The sequence below is a fragment of the Nerophis lumbriciformis genome, linkage group LG34 (genome assembly GCF_033978685.3).
Source record: "Nerophis lumbriciformis linkage group LG34, RoL_Nlum_v2.1, whole genome shotgun sequence".
Lineage (NCBI taxonomy): Eukaryota > Metazoa > Chordata > Actinopteri > Syngnathiformes > Syngnathidae > Nerophis > Nerophis lumbriciformis.
The window spans coordinates 10,038,557-10,064,973 of NC_084581.2; the positions used below are offsets into that span (position 1 = coordinate 10,038,557).

A 26,417-nucleotide genomic window follows, 5' to 3' on the forward strand; every position below is an offset into this window, starting at 1 on the left:
TATTTAGGCATATTTTGAGAATATCCATCATTTGACTTGGCCAGAAACGCGGTACATGCACACTTCATTAGGCATAGCATCTAATGGAATCAAACGCAGAAAATGTTGCCTTTACAAAATGAAATAAAGCTCACTTTTTATTCACACTGTCAGTCATCTTAAATATACACAGACTTTACATCGGTATTTGCAAGAAAAGTCCTGAAACTGCGTCTAAATCAGGGATGTCAAACTCGTTTTCATTCAATGTATGAATTTTCCTCTGGATTTCATTATTAATGTTATAAATTGTTTTAAATAAACTGTCGGTTTTACAATAAAAACTTTACATCTGCAAAATGTTACTTTAAAATAGTGTTTTGTTTTGTTTTTTTTACAACATTTTACGGTAAAAATAAAAACAGTACCACTGTTTTGTTTTTTGTTTTTTACGGAAAAAGCTGGCAGCTTAGTTGCCAGAATGTCAATGTTAAATTTACATTGTTTTTTTATAACATTATATTGTTAATAGAAAAACAGTACAAGTTCCTTTTTTAATCTTTTTTCTACCGTAAAAACAAATGTACCGTCTTTCCATTTACAGTAATACACCGTTAAAAACAGCAACCATATATTTTACAGACAAAATCTGGCAGCTCAATTAACAGAAATTGAAAGCAAAAAATAGTAGTAGTTTTTTTAAATTTACAGTAATATGCTGGAAAGAAAAACTAAAATTATTGTCATTTTTATTAATTTGATGGGTAAATTGCTGTAAAGTTAAGTATTTTTATTTGGACTAAAACATGTTTGAAAAGTATGATAATATACTGTGATATTTTTTGGAATATTTGATACTATTAAAGTTTAAAATGTATGCATTTTCAAGCAGTACATATATTTCTTGTCAAAATTTTAAAAAAAATTATTACATTGAGTGAGAAAATATTAAGTACTTTGTTGAAACATATCATTTCCAGGTGTTTGCGGGCCAGATACAATGATGTCTCATTTCTTTGTGGTTCGGGCCTTGAGTTTGACACATGTGGTCTAAATTGTCTGATCAAAGCATTTTTTAAACGTTAAAGACATCGAGTACTGTAGTAGTCAGTTAGAGATGCAGTGTAATAGTGATGCTAAGCGATACATGACAGTGTTATTTTAAGTCAGGGGTCTCAAACTCAATTTTAACTGGGGGCCTTCAAAAGGACGTTTGACACTGTTGAGTTCCCCAGGAGATGCTCAGAGACACTTAAGGTTGCTTACTGGTGTGTTTCATTGTGTGTTTGTTGTACTCTAATTCACCATGACGTACAGTATTTAGCTACAAGCCACCCACAGTTACACTACCACCCTGTGGTACCATGCGGGCTCCATCTAGAGCAGGGGTGTCAAATGTACGGCCCGAAGGCTCAGGTAGTGACTTTTTTAATCCAGTAGAGGGCAAATGACCATTATGAAACAACACAATACCAGTGAAGTGTCAATACAGCTAGTGAACGTGCCATACACTCCCTGAGGCATCATTTATCCATCACTAATAAATAGATTTGTGTTTTTTTTTTTTTACTTATCATTGTTCTCTGTTTGAGCTTTTTCAAACATCCCACACTACAAAACAATAAATGTATGATTTGTATCATATATATATATATATATATATATATATATCATATTTAATTAATATCATAATTAACAATTAATACACAAGGCTTTTATATTGTAACGAAAGTGAAAACATATCGGGACACCCTTGTATTCCACTTTCTCAATAATCCCAAATCATTATTAAAATTAAACTTTAAATATTTCACAACTCTCTTTAGGTTGTACACCAGGGGTGTCAAACGTAAGGCCCGAGGGCCGGATCAGGTCCACAAACAGGTTTTATCCGGCCCGCGGGATGAGTTTGCTAAGTATAAAAATTAACCAGTCATTTTTTAATGAAAGAAACTGTTATTCTTAATGTGTCCACTGGATGTCACAATAGCAATTATTTGTATCTTTGTAGATGATGCTACATATGTACAAAATAAACCACATGATGTTAGTGCACCAGTCGAGGAAAATGATCAAACTACATAAATACCATACTGTACATTGATTTTGGTATAATTGTTTTATCTTGATAGATGGAAAATTAGCACCAATGAGTTGACTGATGAACATTCTCACATAATTTATTCAGAAAATATAAATAACGACAAATAAAGATAGAATACAATTAACCGCAACATGTAAGTGTAAAAAAAACAACAACAACATTATGATTTGTACAATTTGCTTGTTCTATTTTCAAACAAATAAAACAATCTGAAGTTGTCTTTATTTTTAAGTTATCTTGCCGTGATTTTATCTGTCCGGCCCACTTGGAAGTAGATTTTTCTCCATGTTGTCACCAATCTAAAATTAGTGTGACATGCCTGATCTAGTGGGACACCAAATAATCTCTTAATTGAATATTCAAACACATTGTTACTGTTCAAATTGTGTGTAATGTTACAGTGGCAAGAAATATGAAATATACTAACATACTAAACCTCTGCCTTGTTTTTAATGAATATTTAGGCCTATTACGCTACCATCTTTTAATGTTGGCTATTATTGTGGTACTTGGAGAGCCAGGTGAAAAAATGTTTAAGAACCACTCTACTAAATGATGACGTTAAGTAGAGATCCACAAAATAGCAAGATTGGGACTGCTTATTTAGGTGGATTCGAGTGTGTTACTCGGCAGCATATAATGCTATTTCTTGCAGTGAATTCCAAAAATGTCTAAGATAGATTATGTTAAATGTTTGCATTTGGTTTATTTTTAGGGTTTATTTATCATGGCCAGAAATGTCGTTGCACCATCACTTTTTATTGACTTCTCTGAAGTGGACACTTTATTGGGTACAGCACCTAATGAGAGCCAATACAACAATTGTGCTTTTACATAGATAACACTGCATCACAGTGAGTGTTGTCCCTTATATTTTGCAAACCTTCTTTAGCTTCCTGGCGCCTCTTTGCATCCACACTTCTTATTGAATCTCACAGCCGTGAGTTGATTTGATCAATGTGCTCCGCGTACGTTTGTGTTTATGCCCGCAAGGACTTCTGGGAATTATAGACATGTTTATCCCTCTCTGCACCAACCCCGTCCAACAATAAAGTCGGTTCTCCGGGAAAGAAAGTGTAGCCTTGTATAAGTCGGACGGGCGTGTTTTGGCTTACAGGTGTGCTGACACAAAAGATGGGGACTGTTTACTTGTTTACTGTTTATTCATGTAGGTGGTGCTGGCTCACTTTTTAGCCCGTTTTGGTAACAATGTTTTCCAGGTAGACAAAAGGTGCAGTTCTAGAATGGCAAACAGTGTTTTGAACATTGTAACAGCGAAACATTTGTTTATGCAAGTCAGTTGGCACGAGCTGCCAAAATAGACTTTTACCTTGTTTCTGCTTTTTTGCTGCTCTTGAATATGTGGGACACTTTCTGGTAATATGTGGCACCATTGATATATAACGTAGTACTTTGGTAAAATGCCAGCTCTGTTTGAGAGTCGAAACATTTCACCACAGTGTCATTTCTAAACCAGAAGAGGCAATTATATAAAGTTGATTTGATTTGATTTTGATTCCTGAAGGAATTGCGTGTGAATGCTGCAATGCCGAAGTTGAACTGAAATGCCGACAAAATGTAGTATGAATGTAAGAATAGTTTGAATGTTGGAATGGTTTCAATGTTGAAGAGCTGCCGCTGAACTGAAATGCTAATGGAATGTAGGATGAATGTAGAAATGGTTTAAATGTTGAAATAGTTTGAACGCTGAAATGGTTTGAATGTTGGAATGGTTTGAATGTTGAAGAGTTTGAAATTCCAGGGAAACCGGAATGTGGTTTGGAACTTGGAAAAATGTTAGTTTGAATGTCCAGGATGAGTGGAATGTGTTAATGTTGGAATGGTTTGAGGCGGTTGAAAAATGTGGGAATTGTGCAACTTGGAAAAATGTCCCATTCATTTCAATGGGAACTTTCTGGAAATTTGGGGAAAAGCAGGATTTTTTGAAAACGATTAGGAGCATGAATGTCCGAAATGAACTGAATTGGTTGGTGTTAAAATTGTTTAAATCGGTCAAGAAATGTTGAAGTAGTAAATGGTATTAGGGAATTTTGGGGAAATTGGGAATTTTTTTTAACTTGGGAAGAGGATAGTTTGAATTTCCAGGATGGTGGAATGTGTTAAAGGTGGAATGGTTTGAATGGGTTGAAGAAAGTGGGAATTGGGGAAGTTTGAAAAATAGCCAATTAATTTTGAATGGGGAAAATGCAAAAAAAAAAGGATTTATGGGAAATCCGGGAATTTTTTTTAGAATTGTTAAAGTAGACCACATGATTCCTGAACAGGCTGAATATTTTGAAGTTAGAACGGTATGAATAAGATGAAAAATGTGGAAGTTGTGGAACTTTGAAGAATGTCCCATGGATTTCAATGGGAATTTCAGAAAAAATTGGGAATTTTGGGAAAACCGGGAATTTTTCCAGTTCAAAAAACAACTTAGTTTTTTTTGTCCTGATTAAGAGGAATGATTTGACGGTGGAACGGTTGAAATGCGTTGAAAAATGTGGAAGGAGTAGTCGCCAGAAAAAAGGGTGGAAATATGGCTTTGGAAAACCAGGAATTCTGGAAAATCCTGGAATTTTTTTGAAATTGGAAAATGAGAGGTTTGAATTTCCAGAATGTTGAAATGTGTTGAAAGTGGAATTGTTTGAATAGGTTGAAAAATGTGGAAATGGTGGAAGTTTGAATAATGGCCAATGAATTTTGAATGAGAAAAATGTCACGGAAAAACCTGTAATTCTGGGAAATCTGTGAATTTTTGGAATTTGTCAAGGGAAAGCCCGCCATTCCTGAATAGGCTGAACAGTTCGAAGTTGGAACGGTTTGAATCGGGTGAAAAATGTGGAAGGTTGTACGCGCCAAAATCTGGAGAAGAAGAAGAAGAATAAACTAGATGAGGCAATTCCTGAAGAAATTGCGTGTGAATGCTCCAATGCTGAAGTTTAACTGAAATGCTGACAGAATGTAGTATAAATGTAAGAATAGTTTTAATGTTGGAATGGTTTCAATGTTAAAGAGTTTGAATTTCCAGGAAAACCGGAATTTGATTCGGAACTTCGGAAAGTGTTAGTTGGATGAGTGGAATGTGTTGATGTTGGAATGGTTTGAATAGGTTGAAAACTGTGCGAATTGTGGAAGTTTAAAAAAATTGACAATTTATTTTGAATAGGGAAAATGTCCTTGAAAACGGGCAATTATTGGAAATCCGGGATTTTTTTTTAATTGTTGAAAGAGAGCAAACAATTTTGAACAGGCTGAATATTTTCTGGAACGGTTTGAATCGGTGTTGGAATTTTTCAAATCGGTCAAGAAATGTTGAAGTAGTGACATTTTTAATTGAGAAATGGTATTCAGGAATTTGGGGAAAACCTGGAATGTTTCCTGTTCGAAATACAACAACTTTGTTGTTTGTCCTGATTAAGAGGATTGTTTGGACAGTGGAACGGTTGAAGTGGATTGAAAAATATGGACATAGTAGTCGCCAGAAAAAAGGGTGAAAAAAGGGAATTTGGGGAATTTTTTTGAACTTGAAAAAATGATAGTTTAAATTTCCAGGATGATGGAATGTGTTGAAGGTGAAATGGTTTGAATCGGTTGAAAAATGTAGAAATGGTGGAAGTTTGAAAAATAGACAATTCATTTTGAATGGGAAAAATGTCCTGGAAAACCTGGAAATCTGGGAATTTTTGGAATTTGTCAAGGGAAACCCCGCGATTCCCGAATAGGCTGAACAGTTTGAAGTTGGAATGATTAGAATAGGATGAAAAATGTGGAAGGTAGAGCGTGCCAAAATCTGGAGAAGAAGTTGAATAATAAATAGATTAATTTTGGTGTAGAAAACCACACGTGTGAATGCTTTGGAGCATTCACACAATGATTGCAAAACCTTTGTCAGCTTCTCTGGTCTTCTATGGGCCTTTTGCTCTCTTTCTCCCTCTTCTTTGAGCCATCTCTCTCAGCACTCAGCATTCACACACAGGCCACATCAGCCACAGCACGACCTACATCACCGTAGGTGCTTTGCTCTCACGTGCGCTCTATTTTATAACGTTTTATTAATTAAACGACTTACAGAAGCAACAAAATACAAATCGAAGCCTTTTTCTAACCAAATTGATGAATTGATGAATTGATGCAGCCTTAACAGAGTATGTTTTTAAAATGTTTGGTTTGTACCACAAGTGTGAAAGTAGCCTTTGCAAAACAACATGGTGATCAATGAAGCAAAGTCATCAAGCAACTGCGGAACAGCTGAGAGATATGATAATTGATGAATACATGATGAATCATTAAAAAAGAAATGATTTATGTTTGAAAATAAATGCATGTCTTTTAAAGGGGGGTCGTCTTGAATTCGCGTTAGAAAGGCACTTTTTAGATTACGCATGCATTTTTTATTCTTCCAAAATAAATGTAATCAAGAGTTTTGGCACAGCCTGACTAGTGTTTGATGAGATGATCTCAATTTAGCAGCTCGCTCATGACGCCATGAAGACATGCTTCTAGAAAAGATCTCCAAAGGTCCTCCTCTTTGTTGTTGCTATAGATACACTCCAATGGCGTTGTTTTGGACTAAATACAAAGACAAGTAGTAAAAGTCGCGAGCCAATCCTTTCTCTTTATTTGACTGCGGATGTTGCCGATGACTCCAAGCAATCAAAGCTCTCGCATCCTGTTGCGGCTCCTCCTGTGTCTCACGGAAACACAAACACACTCGCGTAGGGCAGATGGCGGCACAAGACCGCCTGCCAACCGCCCGCCCGCCTTGGCGATAGATGTCAGCGCTTGAGAGCTGACACGGCAGCCTGAATGAGAAGTGATGTCACACTCTCACACACTTCACCTCTTTATTTTTATCCCTCCAAAGCGTGTGTGTGTGTGTGTGTGTGTGTGTGTGTGTGTGTGTGTGTGTGTGTGTGTGTGTGTGTGTGTGTGTGTGTGTGTGTGTGTGACATCTCCGGGTTTGATAGGAAGACGTCTCCTGCACCTGTGTGTGTTGTGATGTAATGGCAGCCATGTTTGTTTACCCCTTGTATTATATTATATTATATTATGTTCACAGAAAGTTGCCAAATGAGATGTGTAAAAATGTTTTAAAAATGTCTTATAAAACTCAAATGAATAATATTTGACTCATGGTAACATGTCATGCAGGAAATATATATTCAAAGTATATATAGTAACAATCAACATCATCATAATTTCTTTTTATTCCTTTCATGAAAATGCATTTATACAAGCCATGTACAGTTCACACTTTCATTGGTTTTTTTTTTGTTTCTTATACATTTCCATGGTCAGAAAGGAGCAGATGGAAGAAAAATATTCTTATATTTATCTGCCCCCTTTTTTAACACAAATTATTTTAGATTACTTTATCACTGTTCCCTCCACCAACACCCGAACTCCAAAATACTTTTAAATTTTCGATTAAGCATTTTCACAATGACACATCCAATCAAAATCAATATATCAATATATCGATATAATGCCAGTTGTCTCTTTTTGTAACTCTTTTTAAATAAGAAAATATTCTTGCAACATTTTAAGTATTTCTTTAGAGAATTCCATGATGATAGTTAGAATAAAATAAAGACATATTTATAATACTAAGCATAATAATTGTAATCCAATTCATAATGACAATGCTGATGTAATAGTGATAATGTAATGGTAGTAATAAAACACAATAACGATGATAATAATAATCACAATCCTATTTGTAATACTTGGTTTTATAGAATTTTTTTTTTATATATAATATAATTTATAATAAATGCCATCCATCCATATTTTACCGCTTGTCCCTTTCAGGGTCGTGGGGGGGTGCTGGAGCCTATGCATCTTTGGAATTTAATATACCACAATTGCACATACATTTTAAAGAAGAAAAAAAGGTCAAACAATATTTGCCTGAACTTTTTCATAGTAAACATGCTTAATGTTGTTAAAAAGGCAGTAAATAATAGGTTAGGCTGTGTCATGATATTCATTGGCTTGTTCATAACTTTAATACCATTTCTTTCTATGCATCCATCTTTTATTGCAATATGCTGCCTGCCCATTTTTTTGGTATACATTTGTGCATTTTGCTTTTCATTTTATTGCTCGGAATTTACAGTTTTAATATCTCTTTTATTGCCTTGATATTACTTTATGTTCCATCTGTACGGTGCTTCTTTTATGACCTGCATGTGCTTATGCACGTATCGGCATACTTGGACTGATACACTTTTAGATGAGTTGATTTGAACAATATGTTTCCTCGTCATAACCTCGTATAACAGCTGATAGACGAATGTGATCGCTCATATTATTTACACTGCAGCGTGTGTTCTTCGAGCACTGCGACCCCCGGCTGTCCAAACGACGAGCGATAGGCTTTGGCGCAGCTCGAAAATGATTTATCTTACTGCCCCCCCTCCCCACCCTCACCGACCCTAGCATGCCTTCTGTGTAGTCAGAGGAAACCGTCTGCTGCCCCGTGATAATGGTCGCCACGCAAGGAAGCGACCGGGCCTGCAGAGAGCAAAAACAGAATACAGTAGAGGGAACAGAACCTTTTTGATAAAGTGATGGTGAGTGACGTTCCCTGAGCTCGATAATTTATCAGCAATTGACATTTGACATTTTTATGAAAAGTGCGGTGTGTTGGGGACAACCAGTTGCCTTTAGAAGTTCCCTGATCATTGCTAGTGTGTGTAATCTCACTATGAATGGTTAAGAGAATATTGGGGAGCAAACAGCATCATGAAATCCAAGGAACAAACCAGACGGGTCAGGGACAAAGCTGTGGAGAATTTTAAAGCAGACTTAGGCTGTAAAATGACTGTATTTCCCAAGCTTTGAACATCTCACGGAGCACTGTTCCATTAATCATCCCGAATTGGAGTACGGCACAACTGTAAACCTACCAAGATAAGGCCGTCCACCTAAACCAGGGGTCGGCAACTAAAATGTTGAAAGAGCCATATTGGACCAAAAATGGAAATGTTAAATGGGTTATACTTGCATAGCGCTTTTCTACCTTCAAGGTACTCAAAGCGCTTTGACACTATTTCCACATTCACCCATTCACACACACATTCACACACTGATGGCGGGATCTGCCATGCAAGGCCCTAACCACCATCAGGAGCAAGGGTGAAGTGTCTTGCTCTAGTACACAACGAACGTGACGGGGTTGGTAGAAGGTGGGGGTTGAACCAGGAACTCTCAGGTTGCTAGCACGGCCACTCTCCCAACTGCACCACGCCACCCCCAAAATACAAAAAAATAAAAGCCTTATATATGTGTTATAATGAAGGCAACACATGATGAAAGTGTCTATATTAGCTATATTAGCCTACTATCAAAGGCTGACGCAAATCTTCGTTGACAGAAATGTTGTAATTTAAATTTTTATTCTACGCATTTTTGCAACATTGGAAATCATGAGTAAAATGGAAATCATGAGTAAAATGGAGGCATCTCAGAAGATAAGATAACTTCTAGAAATGACTGGCTCAGACTGGCCAAAGGTATAGATCAGAAGATAAGATAACTTCTAGAAATGACTGGCTCAGAATGGCCAAAGGTATAGAGGTGTGTGTCCAAGTTTAAGGAATTGGCAGGCTGTCTTCTTCTAATGGATTTATTACAATCTTTTCCGAGCTGGGTAATGTTTGCTGTGGTCTGGAACAACATGGCACACAAACAACTATGAGAAATGTAGTCAATATTACATACAGATAATGTGTCATGAGACATGCACATATATAAATACACAGAGAAAAAAGGTAAAGGAAATTAAATGAGCTCAAATATACCTACAAACGAGGCAAAATGATGCAATATGTATGTACAGCTAGCCTAAATAGCCTGTTAGCATCGATTAGCTTGCAGTCATAGATTGACCAAATATGCCTGATTAGCACGCCAGCAAATCAATAAAATCAACAAAGTTCACCTTTGTGCATTCACGCCCAGTATAAAACGTTTGGTAGACAAAAAAGGAGTGGAATAAAACACATCCTTCCGTGGTAGCATCGGAGAAAGTTGTACATGTAAACAAACTACGGCAAATTCAAGGATCGCTGAAATTAGTATGGCAAAACGGTGCTTTACTCTCATCACTAAAGCATGGTTAACATAAACAGTGGGATTTCTAACAATTAGGAAGGTTTGTGTCATGTTTGTTCTCCTACAGAAAATATATATATATTTTTTTTTTCTTCATCTTTTTCCATTGTCACACATCTCTGAAAGAGGTCCAGGGAGCCACTAGGGCGGCGATAAAGAGCCGCATGCTGTTCTAGAGCCGTGGGTTGCTGACCCCCGACTTAAACTTACAGGCCGAACAAGGAGTGCACTGATCAGGCCCATGGTGACTCTTGACCAACTGCAGAGATCCACAGCCAGGGTGGGGAAATCTGTCCACAGGACAACTATTAGTCGTGCACTGCACAAATGTGGTCTTTATGGAAGAGTGCCAAGAAGAAAACCATTGTTAAAAGAAAACCATAAGAAGTCCTGTTTGCAGTTTGCCAGAAGCCATGTTGGGGACACAGCAAACATGTGCTTTGGTCAGACGAGACCAAAATTGAATTTTGGCCAAAATGCAAAAACACTTTATGTGGCAAAGAACTAAGATTGGATATCACTCTGAACACACCATCCTCACTGTCAAGTATGATGCTTTGGGAGTGCTTGTCTTCAGCAGGTACAGATAAGAGTTGAGGGAAGATGGATGGAGCCAAATACAGGACAATCTGGAAGAAAACCTGTTGGTGTCTGCCATATACTTGAGACTAGGGCAAAAGTGCACCTTCCAGCAGGACAACGACCCCAAACATAAAGCCAGGGCTCCAGTGGAATGGGTTAAATGTGTTCAGAACAGACCTAAACCCAATTGAGAAACTGGCAAGATTTAAAAACTGCTGTTCATAAATGCTTTCCTTCTAATCTAACTGAACTTGAGCTGTTCTGCAAAGAAGAATGGGCAAATATTTCAGTCACTACAAACTGTAGATTTGCAAAGCTGGTAGAGACATACCCTAAAAGCCTTGCAGCTGGAATTGAAGTAAAAGGTGCTTACACAAAGTACTGACTCAAGGGCCTGAATTCTACAATGCCCTTTTCACATTATTTGTAAAAAAAAAATAAAAAAATAACGTCACAAATGTATACCGGGCTTCACGGTGGCAGAGGGGTTAGTGCATCTGCCTCACAATACGAAGGTCCTGAGTAGTCTTGGGTTCAATCCCGGGCTCGGGATCTTTCTGTGTGGAGTTTGCATGTTCTCCCCGTGACTGCGTGGGTTCCCTCCGGGTACTCCGGCTTCCTCCCACCTCCAAAGACATGCACCTGGGGATAAGTTGATTGGCAACACTAAATTGGCCCTAGTGTGTGGATGTGAGTGTGAATGTTGTCTGTCTATCTGTGTTGGCCCTGCGATGAGGTGGCGACTTGTCCAGGGTGTACCCCGCCTTCCGCCCGATTGTAGCTGAGATAGGCTCCAGCGCCCCCCGCGACCCCAAAGGGAATAAGCGGTAGAAAATGGATGGATGGATGGATGTATACCACTTTGTCTTTGACATACATTTCCAGCAAAACATATGTGTAGTTGTAATGTGACAAATTATAGGTATGATTTGAATACTTTTGCAAGCAACTGTAGGTATTATATCCAGCTACTCCACATGTTTATGTCTCCATTTTGCCTCAATTGCTTCAAAATGCAATTGATAAACCATGTATCAATTATCATGTCCATATTTTACTTCTGATATGAAACCAATTCATATGTAGGTGTTGTTTATGTTCTGTTTACATTTATGTTCAGTATATCTACACTTTGAAGTTTCCATTTGATCTCAATTGCTTCAAGACACAATTAATCAACAACTGATTGATTATTATGCCCGTTTTTAACTTCTGATATAAAACCATTTCATATGTAGATGTTGTTTACGTTGTGTTTACATGTACAGTACAGGCCAAAAGTTTGGACACACCTTCTCACTTCAATGTGTTTCTATATTAACACGGCAGTAAAACGGCTGACCAAACAAAACAGAAGTCATTGTCATGGACCCACTAGCTAAAACAGACTCAATAACTCCACGGTGACGTTTTGGTGAATTTACTGAGGAATTTTGTGATGGTTTAGTAAGTACGAAAGTTGTCTGTCTATCTGTTGGCCCTGTGATGAGGTGGAGACTTGTCCAGGGTGTACCCCGCCCTCCGCCCGAATGCAGCGACTTGTCCAGGGTGTACCCCGCCTTCCGCCCGAATGCAGCTGAGATAGGCTCCAGCACCCCTCGCGGCCCCAAAAGGGACAAGCGGTAGAAAATGGATGGATGGATGAATTATGTCTTTCTTACTTCTTAGGTGTTGTTTACAATGTATTCACATGTATATTTGGATGTTGAATTCCATGCACCCAAACATGTAAGTCTTCATTTTGTTTCAAGACGTGAATAAACAACAAGTAATTAACAATTAATCAACTATTATGCCCGTCTTTTACTTCTGAAATGAGCTTCTTTCATACATAGGTGTTGTTTATGGTGTGTTTCCATGTATATGAGAGTGTAATAACAATATCAAGTACGTCCATACGTTTGAGACCCTCTTTTGCATGATTTGTTACCTCTACCCAGCATGCATTGCTGTCATTTAGACAACTTTACAGTGTATTAGTAAAGTTTACAGTGTAAACGTTGAAGTATTGGAGTGTGAGAGCTTCACCCAAATATTAGCAGCACAACAACATGGACATGTCCAGGATTGTTTAGTCTTGCATAGATATTTGTTGTTGTCTCTTTTTCGGAAATACCTCTTGCTTAAAATGAGGAGTTAGAGCGCCACCTGTTGTTCTGGCATGCACTGTGATTTTGTGATGATGCTGATAAAGACGGCTAAATTTACTTTCCCCGGGATAAATAAATTCTTCTGTTTCACTATGTTGTGTATACTCTTAATGAGGCGAGGTTGCGGGCGAAGTAAGGTCAGATGCGAGCGTTAATGATGACTTTTACTTTGCCGCAGAGGGAAAGTGTGGAGGAAGATGCGGACGAGGCGCTCATTAAAACAAATAGCGGGCCTGAAGAAGCGTCTCCTCACCTTGGAAATGGTTGGAATCTCGCCTCCCGTTGTCTCCAGAGCTCGTCGGACTGGATGAAGCACTGAAGGCGTTGTCTGAGTAAACCGTTTGAGTTGACAGCTTGAAGTGGACAAAGGAAGCTGACAGCTTGTCTTCCCGGGCTTGAACCCGCCTTCATTCCCTCGCTCCATCACTCCTTCCCCCCCACCCCCTCTGCCTTTTGTCTTTTAGGAGTTTTTTTGTTCTTTGGCTTCCAGCGTACACACAACTGTCAGGGAAGCTCCAGCAGGAATTTATCTCCAAGTGGACACACATTCCACTTGTCTGCTCTTGTGAGAGCGAATTTTTTTCATCCCCGACCGTTGCCTCGTCGAAAGATAACACGTTTTGAATCGCTTCTGCATTCTAAGCTGCTCGCGAATTTCCCAAAACCAAACTTAAGTCGCTTCCGTCAACACGGCAGTCGGGTTGCTCGCTGGTTGATGAAGTGGACGGCAGGTCAGGGAGGATAATGGAATGGAGGAATAGAGCGAGGCTTGGAGGGATCGGGGTCTTTTCTATTAACTTGGAAAACCTCGCCGGGCCGAGCGGAGGCGATCCGGCTCGGTGGTGCCCTCCGCCTGGCCCGCTTGTCAGCCTCGGCAGACTCCAGACGGGAGGTGAAATGGGAAAGAGCTCCCGTGGGGTGTGGCGGTGATTGACCCGCAGTTTCATCAGCCTGCACTCGCCTGATAACGTTTCTTCAACAAAACAATATTTCACATATTAGGTGCAACAAAACAAACAATTCTTAATTTAAAAAAAATAACAATAAAATTAAGTGTATTTTCACTTCTCACTTCTTTATTTGTGTTCCAAACTCTTGTTATTCACATGACTATGTTTATACAGTATATATGTGTTTATATATTATATATATATATATATATATATATATATATATATATATATATATATATATATATATATATATATATATATATATATATATATATAAAATATTTATATTATATATTTATATATATATATATATATATGTTTATATTATATATAATATGATAAATGATAATGATAAATGGGTTATACTTGTATAGCGCTTTTCTAACTTCAAGGTACTCAAAGCGCTTTGACAGTATCACCACATTCACCCATTCACACACACATTCACACACTGATGGCAGGAGCTGCCAAGGGGTGAAGTGTCTTGCCCAAGGACACAATATATATATGTTTATATTATATGTATAATATATATATATATATATATATATATATATATATATATATATATATATATATATATATATATATATATATGTTTATATTATATATAATATATATATGTTTATATTATATATAATATATATGTTTATATTATATATAATATATATATGTTTATATTATATAATATATACATATATATATGTTTATATTATATATAATATATACATATGTTTATATTATATATAATATATACATATGTTTATATTATATAATATATATATATATATATATGTTTATATTATATATAATACATTTATATATATGTTTATAATATGTATATATGTTTATATTATATATAATATATAATATTATTATATTATATATGATATATATATATGTTTATATTATATAATATATATTTATATATGTGTTTATATTATAACATATATATATATATATATATATATATATATATATATATGTTTATTATGTTTCTATTATATATAATATATATTATGTACAAAACAAATTAAGACACAATATCCAACAAATGGTTAAATGGTTGAGGAAAAACTCTCATATAATATCAACAATAAAAAAATATTGCCTCAACAATACAGTCCCAGTCTAAAGTTTAAAGACATTTTTTCATTTAAGATAATGACAAGATGTCTTCAAACTTGATCTTTATGGCAGACCTGAACATTTGTTTAACGGCCCATTTTTGCACAGCATGTTTCTCATCTGTTCACTGACTATCTTACTTTATTTAATTGTCACTATCCATCTATGTATATATGTATGTATGTATCATTGTATATGTGTATGTATGTACGTGCATATATTATAATAATACAATTCATATTAAATATTATATATAAAGACCAAACCTAATGTATATATATATATATATATATATATATATATATATATATATATATATATATATATATAATTAAAATATTGTCTTTTTAAAAATAGAATTATAAAATAAAAAATAATACAATTCATACTTAGGCTGCTGCCCCCGCGACCCGACCTCGGTTAAGCGGAAGAAAATGGATGGATGGATGGATGGATGGATGGATGGATGGATGGATACTAAATAATATACATTTATTAATTAAATGAAAAATGTATATTTATATAATAAACTAGTTTCAATGATTTGGAAAATAATTACCCTTTACAAATCATTTGTACCATATCTTCTGGATGTGGAGTGCAGATCTGGATAAAGTGTTCATAGAAAAAAAGTGTTTGGGTGAAATAAAACAACTTGCTTTACTGTTTTATGGCACAATATTTCACTAGCAAGCATCATCAATAACAGTTTGAATGAGGCCAAAGATTGTGAGTATATGTGAATGGAACTATATTAGACATGTATCCTGGACTAATATATGGAAAATTGTCAAGTATCAGGTGTATGCAGATTATAATATAAGGTTTCATCCCCACTTAGTCCCACTGGCTCTTGTGGCGCACAACATTTGTGCTTGTCTGGAAAGGCAGTGGTTCTGGGTTTGAATCCCGGTCAGAGTTTAGCTAGGAAAGTTGATAAATACATTTTTATATATGTAAAATGTTTTATTTTGCACACAGAAAAAAACAATGTGTCAGTAACAATTTGTTTTAGTGCAAAACATGTATCAAATTAAATTAAAGTTTGAATAAAAAAGTATAGCATTTGATTCATATGAATATGTTTTGAAAAAAACATTTTGTAATGAGAGGAGGCCCTCCAAATAAAACACAGCATGAGATATTAACGCAGTACAGTGATTTATGATGGCAAATGGGGCTAATGAGTTGTCGTTCTGCAGGTGTCGTCGGGTGACAACCAAAGCTCAGGCTTGCTACTCGCTCCAGGGGTGAGGTGGGGACAGACGCCTATCAACCAACTCACGCCGTGGGACACTGACGAGCCCCCCAGCAAGCAGCATCGAGACGCCGAGACCACGGGTAACACACACACACACACACACACACACACACACACACACACACACACACACACACACACATCATCATACATGGTAGCCCACTGCTAGGGCATGCTAATTATGCTTCTCGGCGGCCATGCCCTACATAACGCACACAATACGCTAACACCGCCCTGAATAATATCCACACACAAACACGCTCCTTTTAGCATAAAACAGCCGTATTATGCATATCATTGTGGAAATGTCAGCATAGTTACCTTTCCCCGCCAACATCATTCTACCGAGGCGGGCTGTGATTGTTAAAGTAACAAAATAAAAGCTTCTTTATTTTTTCAACACAATTTAGTTGTCATCTATTCAAATGGTGCCATGCAGCTGCTGTAAGAGTTCCTCTTCTTTTTTTCCCCCTCTTTTTGCACTTATTATAATGAATTCACCCAAAATGGCTCATGCCCCAGAGCAGTTCATTTACTTCCATTGCTCCGCTGACCTGCCGCTGCATACCAAAATGTCTCTTTTAGCAAGAACACATTCTCTCGTCAGGAACAAAAACTGCAGTAGAAAACACATTCTTATTGCAGTTTGTGTTCAACCACGTTAGCTTATTTGTTGTACACCATGCAGTCACATGACTTTAAATGCATATCCTCAAAGTTTTATCAACGCTACCCGAACGTAACATTTTGCTTCATAGAGGCCATGTTTTTCCAACAATCTTACTCAAATTGTACACACATGTGCTTTTGAGTCCAGCGAAAGGTTTGTAAAAAAAATTTGCAACAATTCGGCGCTGCACTTTAAAGTTACAGTGGGGGGGTTGTAGAGTGCATCGAGCTGTGCAAGTCACGGGGGTCAAACATAAGCAAAAGCTCTATCAATTGTTTGCTATGTGATTATGATACAATTTAGTAAATTTAAATATTTTGGAAAGTAATTTTATACACACATTTTTCCAATCCAATATTGATATCGGATATCCATCGAGCACACAAGGTTGGTCTTTTCTTGTATTTTAGTCAAGTCATTTACAAAAGGTACTCATGGTAGGCTATAGACTACTAGGAGCTAGCAGCTACACAACAGTCAAGCATAGCACACAAGCTAGACATACATAATAACTGTCCTTAATTGAACAATATTGCAGTCTGAAACAGCACATTTGTTAATATAAACAAGTATGAAATATGTATAGTTGCATACTACTTACCAGTGACGTGCAGTCAGGGGAGGCAGGTGAGGCGGGGCCTCACGTGCCATCATGGAAAGAAAAAAAATGTAAAAATAAAAAAAATTGTTATATGTATCCAGTGATTATACTATAAAGTTATTTTCTATTTAACTTCACCAGTTTCAGATAAAAAAAAATTTCAAATCGCTGAATTTTCACATTTGCCGTTCAAATACTGAGAAGAGACTTGCGGTGAGTCACCAGCCAGTTGAGGCACGTCACTGAGTTGAGCCTCTCCATGGATTGCGCAATAACTCGGCTAACTGCTGGCCTGCTGTGCAGTGAGACCGTATTGCTATATGAATTATATTATACATTTCCATAGTTTAGTTAGCTGAGGTATATAATGTACAGTGTATTTTGTCAACAACTGTATGTGTGTAACGTATTTCTTGTGCTGAGCAATCATAAAACTGCTGCGAAGACGCACTGGGTGAGGCTCACAGTAATCCCTCCTCCTGGTGGTAGAGGGCGCTAGTGATCCCAGAGATCATTCATGCGACTACTCGGCTGCAGAAGAAGTGACAACAAGCAGCAACAGTTAGCAGCAATCGTTTATTTTTTCCTCTTGCCTGGACTTTTAACATGGAGGATTACATATCTAAAATAAAACAGTTTTCTAAACTGGACTTTCAATCGAAGCAGGAGGTAATACTTAAAGGAAGATCTCCATCGAGACAGAGACACTTTTAAAACTGAAGAAAGATAAGGAAGACTTCTATAAACAAGTTATCAATGCTTTTGTTCAAAAAGAGCTGCGCATGGACTTCATTTATAAGTAAAGGTAAGACCATAATAACGTTTTTTTAATTAAATGTGCTTTTTTGTGTGCTACAGTTTGTATGTGTAAAGTTAAGTTAAAGTACCAATGATTGTCACACACACACTAGGTGTGGTAAAATTTGTCCTCTGCATTTGACCCATCTCCTTGCTCACCCCCTGGGAGGTGAGGGGAGCAGTGGGCAGCAGCGGCGCCGCGCCCGGGAATCATTTTTGGTGATTTAACCCCCAATTCCAACCCTTGATGCTAATTGCCAAGCAGGGAAGAATGCTGGTATGAGCTTTTAAACATAACCCGTTAACTGCTGCCAATCAAATGGTGAATAAGATACTCTCTCGGGTTCATATGTTTGTAAATCTGACTGTGATGAAGTCAGTGCCTCACCAGCCATGAACCTCACCGCACGCCACTGCTACTTACTCTTACAAAGTCTCCAAAGCAGAAGCGTATTGGAAAGTATCCAGTAACAAACGTGTCTGTATCATTCAAATTTTTGCACCACGACCTTAATTTATTAGATTATTGTGACCACTAGGTGTTGCCCAAAAGCAAATCAACACTCCACTTCTAAGGCATAAAATATGTCATACGGTTAGTTTTTCCTACCTACCATTGTTCTCTAAATAATTTTACTTGATCAACCCTTTTCTGACATTCCACACTACAAATATTAAAAGTGTGCGCGTTTCAGGCTAATATCGTATCGGATTATTATTGGTATCGACTAGTACTAAAGCAAGTTCAATATAAATATCTATAGGAAGTAAACAACAAGTTGTATCGGTACACCTCTAATTTCATTATTATTGTTGTTGTTATTAATATGTTCTATTATAGTTGGTGATATTTTTACTATTATCTTTATTTCACGGTTAGGGCTACAACAAATAATTTATAAAAAATATCATTCAATAAATATTACAAAAATAGAATATGTTTTTAAAAAAATGTTGTAATTCTATTAAAGATAAAAAATCAATTGTCAAAACAGTGATAAATAGATAATAAACAAAATATATTACAGGGCCTGATTTACTAAATGTTTGCGTGAACTAAAACATGTGCAAACCTGATAGCAGACGCACAGCTTATCTACTAAAAGTGTGCAAAGTGAGTTGCATCTGTTAAGTGAGCAAAATAAGTTGTGCAATTTTTTTGCGTCTCTGTCGTCATTAATATGCAAAATATATGCTGATTATCAAAATTCCCGACAACACTGAGAGGGGAAGATGCAAATATAATTATTTAACTGGTGCGATGTGATTTATCATCAGCATCACCGTTTTGTGAGCACTATTTAGCGTTTTATCTAGCATGCGTGTGAAGGACGTGCAAACTGACAGTTCACCACGCAGCTGCAGGATCAGTGCTCGTGCTGCAAAGACATATCATGGACCGACGAGAATCCTCCATCCTACGTGTATGAGTCAACATTTTGGAAGGTTAGAAATAAAAATGTTACACATATTGTTTATTCAGAAACATCATTTTGTAATTTTAGAGCTGCTAGAGGACTTAAGGGGCTGATTAAAACAAATTCAATTGATGCATTTTGGTGTCCTTTAGTATTTCTTTAATTGGCTTGGTGTTTTTCACATAGAATATATATGAATGACATATTTATATATTATTTACATATTTGTTGTATGAAAAAAACATTTTTTGCGTGCAGCCTCCCTCCAATAAGCGCACCTTCTGCGGGAAAAGAAAAAAAGTAGTTTCAATGTAAATGCTAAAATGCCCATAAAAAGTGGTCGATGTCTCCTGCATGTTTAAAAACATAGCAAAGCGCCACATGACAGATCAATAAAAATTGTCTAAGTCTAACATGAATTTGCAATAAATGAGATTGTCTCTGTGGTGATGCTCTGAATAGTCCATGCAAAATTCTCATTTTAATAGGGCAGTTTGCGCCACTTTTCAATTGCAGACGCAGTCTTAGTAAATCGCACACAAACACACCCATTAATAAATAGTACATGCAATTTTATATATTGCACATGTTACAATCCGCTGCCCGGATCATAGTTTGTTTATGTTTGAGTCACATGTTTTCAGCACCTTGATTTTGTTTGTTTTCAGTTGCCATGTCAACCGATTACATTCACCTGCCTCTGGTTAGTGTTCGGGACGCGCACCTGTTGCCCAGGCACTAATCAGAGGGCTATTTAGTCTTTGCCCTGGCCTCACTCGGTCTGGCTTCCTAGTTTGTTCCCACACAACTGATGACGACGATTATTTCCTGTGCTTTAGCTGCTAGTTCTCACGCTAGGCTATTTTGGCTTGCTAGCTCCCACGCTAGCCCTTTTGTTTTTGCCTTTTTGTGCTACGTGCATGTCTTTTGTTATTCACCGTATGATTTATATTTAAATAAATCATATTCCTACCTGCAAGCTGTGTCCGAAGCCGTCTGCATCCTTGGGAGAACCACACCAGCATCACGATGCGACCCCGTCGTTACAGTAGGAAGCCAGCAAATAACAATTCTCCCGCGGCGGCCATCGAGGAGTTCGACGAAGGTACGTGGGAGGTGTTGCGAGCGATGGAGGCGGAAACTCTTCGCTATTCCCCCTCGGAGCGCCAGGACCTGATATGGGGTCCTAACGGAAAGCTGGTCCCAATCCACTCCGTTTGGCCCGAGGACATCGCCACACCCCCGCAGTACGGGACGCGTCAGCGAAGACGGAAGCCGGCCAGAAGGTCTTCCCCTCGCCGTCAAGACGCGCCGCTCCTGCAAACTCCTCCCCCGGACCGAAGCAAGCTACATTCAGCCCAAACTTCCCATCCTCAGATGTATGGCAACCCAATCGACCACTTCGCCAAACATTTCTCCGATTGGGCTGACAGTAACATGGACAGTTGCAACAATGACGTCATTTCATTGGCGCCCCCCGAAGAGGTAACTCCGCCCACTTCCGATGACATCATTGAGCAAGAATTTTTTTTCCCATCTTCTAATTCTTTCTGTCAGCCAATTCCAAATGACTTTTATTCTAAGATAAAACATTATCAGGACATTTTTGTTAAGTTCAAGTCTAGTCAGTCAGATTCTGATTTTCAAGCTCCGCCCACTCCTCTGTTTTCTCCCTCCTGGTCGTCCATACAGTCCCATGATATTGGGAAGACTAACAGACAGTTTGGACAATTTAAAGAGGAGGAGTATACCCCCCTCCTAACCTCCCCCCACCCACCCTTGAAGACGGTTCCAAACCGCATGGAGCGCGTCTGGTATCCGCGTCTTGAGGGGGGGGCTAGTGCTGGGAGCTGTGCTAGTGGGGTGGCACCACTGCGCTCAGCTAAACCGCAACCTCCTGCACGGCCACCGCCACCAGTCTTTCGGCGTGCTAAGCCCCAACCTCCTGCACGGCCACCGCCACCAGTCTTTCGGCGTGCTAAACCGCAACCTCCTGCACGGCCAACGCCACCAGTCTTTCGGCGTGCTAAACCGCAACCTCCTGCACGGCCACCGCCACCAGTCTTTCAGCGTGATAAGCCGCAACCTCCTGCACGGCCACCGCCACCAGTCTTTCGGCGTGCTAAGCCGCAACCTCCTGCACGGCCACCGCCACCAGTTCTTCGGCCTGCTAAGCCACAACCGCCAGTTAGGCCACCTCCAGCTGCACCTCGGTTAGCATCTGCACCTGTTCCTGCACCTCGGCTGACACGCCAAGCTTCGTCTCCTGTACCTCCACCACGCCAAGCTCCACCACGCCAAGCTCCACCATGCCAAGTTCTTCGGCTGGTTCCCACACCAGCGCCGGCTCCTCGGCTGGTTCCCACACCAGCGCCGGCTCCTCGGCTGGTTCCCACACCAGCGCCGGCTCCTCGGCTGGTTCCCACACCAGCGCCGGCTCCTCGGCTGGTTCCCACACCAGCGCCGGCTCCTCGGATGGTTCCCACACCAGCGCCGGCTCCAAGGCTGGTTCCCACACCAGCGCCGGCTCCAAGGCTGGTTCCCACACCAGCGCCGGCTCCAAGGCTGGTTCCCACACCAGCGCCGGCTCCAAGGCTGGTTCCCACACCAGCGCGGGCTCCAAGGCTGGTTCCCACACCAGCGCCGGCTCCAAGGCTGGTTCCCACACCAGCGCCGGCTCCAAGGCTGGTTCCCACACCAGCGCCGCCTCCAAGGCTTGTTCCCACACCAGCGCCGCCTCCAAGGCTGGTTCCCACACCAGCACTGGCTCCAAGACTTGCACCAGAACCTGCACCAGCAGCCGCGGCGACGACGTCTCCTCCTGCCTCCACGGCGACGACGTCTCCTCCTGCCTCCACGGCGACGACGTCTCCTCCTGCCTCCACGGCGACGACGTCTCCTCCTGCCTCCACGGCGACGACGTCTCCTCCTGCCTCCACGGCGACAACGTCTCTTCCTGCCTCCACGGCGACGACGTCTCCTCCTGCCTCCACGGCGACGTCTCCTCCTGCCTCCACGGCGACGTCGACTCCTCCTGCTTCCACGGCGACGTCTGATCTCTCCTTGTCTCAGCGACCTCGAGTGGTCTGGCTGCGCAAGCGACGCTCTCGGAGGTTTGTGTATGGACGCCAGTGGCGCAAACAGCAGCGACACCAGAGACATAGACTTAGAACTCTCCGGCTGATGAACTTCTGGCGCCACTCACGCCCACCTTCTCGGCAGCCACGAATGTGGCCTTTCCGTGGTCGCCCGCCTCGCCTGCGGCAGCGGCGTTCCACTCGCCGCCGCCACCTGACTCTTCCCCGGTGGATTCGGGGACACGTGGCCTGGCGACCCATCACCAAATCCTTCCTCCGCCCTCCCTTGACTCTTGAACTGTTTCTTGTTTTTTGGGTTCTAGTTTTATTTTGTGTCAAGGGACATCTGGAATCTGTCCTTTAAGGGGGGGGTACTGTTACAATCCGCTGCCCGGATCATAGTTTGTTTATGTTTGAGTCACGTGTTTTCAGCACCTTGATTTTGTTTGTTTTCAGTTGCCATGTCAACCGATTACATTCACCTGCCTCTGGTTAGTGTTCGGGACGCGCACCTGTTGCCCGGGCACTAATCAGAGGGCTATTTAGTCTTTGCCCTGGCCTCACTCGGTCTGGCTTCCTAGTTTGTTCCCACACAACTGATGACGACGATTATTTCCTGTGCTTTAGCTGCTAGTTCTCACGCTAGGCTATTTTGGCTTGCTAGCTCCCACGCTAGCCCTTTTGTTTTTGCCTTTTTGTGCTACGTGCATGTCTTTTGTTATTCACCGTATGATTTATATTTAAATAAATCATATTCCTACCTGCAAGCTGTGTCCGAAGTCGTCTGCATCCTTGGGAGAACCACACCAGCATCACGATGCGACCCCGTCGTTACAGCACACTCTGTTTACGGTGTAGTGTTTGGATTTTAGTAAATCCGGCCCTTGGTGTATAATAATCCATATATATCATATATAAAACTGTAATTACCCTAAAATGATTTTAAAAAAACTAGACATAAAATGTTAAAATAAATTAAGACCCAATACCCAACAAATAGTTGAGGAACAACTCTCAAATACCAATAGTAAAAAAGACATTGCCTCAACAATACACTCCCAGTCTAAATCCAAAGAGGTTCATTAAGTCTTCAAAAAATTATGCAATTTTGTCATTCTTATCTAAAGTTTAAAGACATGTTTTCATTTAAGATAATGACAAGATGTCTTCAAACTTTATCCTTAGGGCAGACCTCAAAATTTGTTTTAAAGGCACATTTTTGCACAACGTGTTTCTCATCTGTTCACTGACTACCTCATTTTATTTCATTGCCACAATTCATCAAAGTGTGGCCATTGGCCATTTGTGGCCCACAGTTTGTATTTTTTTGGCCCCTGGCGTAAAATAAATTGCATTTAATATTAATTAGATATGTTGTCTGTCTATCTGTCTTATACCCTGCGATGAGGTGGCGACTTGTCCAGGGTGTACCCCGCCTTCCGCCCGAGTGCAGCTGGGATAGGCTCCAGCACACTCCACGACCCCTAGAGGGACAAGCGGTTGAAAATGGATGGATGGATATAATTAAACATTAGTAACTTATTTGTCACCTTTAACAAAAAGCTAGCTTATGTAGCTGAGCATATGTTTACTTAGTTGGGGTTGGTTTAGCATCTTTGTCATGTCTGTTGATCATGTTTTTGTTTAGTTACTGTATGTTCTGCTTGGTTTTTGGACACTTTTTAGTTCCTGCTTTCACTCCCTTGCCTGGTCACCATGACTACTCATTAGTTTCACCTGTCTCACGTTTTGCACTTGCGCACCTGTCACTAATCATGTCGGTGACAGGTGCGCGAGTGCAAAACGCGAACTAAAAAGTGTCCAAAAACTAAGCAGAACATAACTAAACAAAAACATGATCAACAGACATGACAATCTTTATTGCACAGAAAATATCAAATGTTTGTTTACAAGTTTCCCTGAGTTTCATTAACCTCAATCTAAGATCAACATCATCATTATTGGAGTTTAGCAGCAAGCGCACCAAAAAACAAACACATTTTCAGTGTTCTGTTTTGCCATTCTGGACTCTCTGAGCCAATCATTTCCTAGCCTGAGGCGCTGGATGCTGAGGCTGTGCGGGGAAGACAGAACCATATTGGACCCAAAGATGTCTGATGCCTAATGCCAGCCCTGCCTGCTGCAGTCCAAAAATAGCTGAACGCTAAAGGGCCAAAGGCTAAATGGCGCCTCTCTAGGAGCTAAAGAAAGAAAAGGAGAAGCTGAAATTATCCACCATGCTGGAAGCCATGATGGTTTGGAAGAGGATAGAGAAGTCACATGTCAGGGAGATACACTAACTGGTGCTGCCTTGCTCCCATCCAGCCTGCTTTTACATGACCAAAATCAATCAAACAACATAAACATAATCATCGTTTTCAGACAGCTAAAAATATGAACAACAGACACCTGCCTCTGAGAACTTCATACATTATTCTGCTTGAATTCAGTTTGCTAAACATATACTGTAAACCGGGGGTCCCAAACGTTTTGACTCGGGGGCCGCATTGGGTTAAAAAAGTTTGGCTGGGGGCCTGACAGTATGTGTGTGTATACATACATATATGTATATATATATATATATATATATATATATATATATATATATATACATGTGTATATGTATGTATGTATGTATGTATGTATGTATGTATGTATGTATATATATATATATATATATATATATATATATATATATATATATATATATATATATATGTATATATGTATATATGTAGGGATGATGTTTGATAAGAAATTATCGAGTTCAAGCCCATTATCGAATCCTCTTATCAAACCGATTCCTTATCGATTCTCTTATCGAATCCAGATAGGTTGTTGTATATGGAAAAAAACACAATATTTGGTTTAACAAAAGCTCACTTTTATTTTATAAGAAAAAAATATACATATTGACTGTTACCCCCCTAAAAAAATATAAATATTGACTGTTGTTACCCAAAGTATATTAAGTGGGATTTTTTAGAACAACAAATACATACAGTAACACAAAAACAACCTGTCTCTGTGATCACTATAGGTGTATAAATAATAATATAGTGTTAAATAAAATCAGTCCCTTGGGCACAAAACTGACGCAATCCTCTGCGCGTCAGTTCAGTAGATCAGCTTTGCGTGTTCGATCAAGTTTGTGTGTTTTAATACACGCAAACCTTTAGTAGATCATGCCCTACAATATGTACGTTGAGTCCTGACACCTGCATATCAAAATAAAAATGAAACGCTATCATTAGCAATAGCTAGTATGCTAACAGCTAACTTACTAGCAACCTGGGTGGCTATATTTTGATAACATGGGAATGCCTTTTATTACAGTAGCTGGTTGGTCAATCGTCAAATCCTAGTTGTATGCAAAATATTAAAGCTAGCGAGTAGCAAGGTTGGTGCTGGTATGCATTGTATTCAAGGCCGTAACTAGCATTTGACAAATACCTAGGACAAAAACTACTGGTGGTCCAAGAGGCGCTTTGAAAGGCTGAAATCATGTGTATTTGAATATTACCTTGAGCAACACAATTAATTTACGTGTTATATTATCGAATGTCTTTGACAAT

General features: G+C 39.2%; 1 protein-coding gene across 2 annotated transcripts in view; it reads left to right on the plus strand.

The window, feature by feature from the left end:
- Positions 1-26,417, plus strand: part of LOC133576296 (kelch-like protein 29) — a 490,295-nt gene that overhangs the window by 268,306 nt on the left and 195,572 nt on the right. For both annotated transcript variants that reach the window (XM_061929422.1, XM_061929421.1), the window contains one exon: positions 16,220-16,358. In XM_061929422.1, coding sequence (XP_061785406.1) covers positions 16,220-16,358 — 139 coding nt within the window. The remainder of the gene's footprint in view (positions 1-16,219; positions 16,359-26,417) is intronic.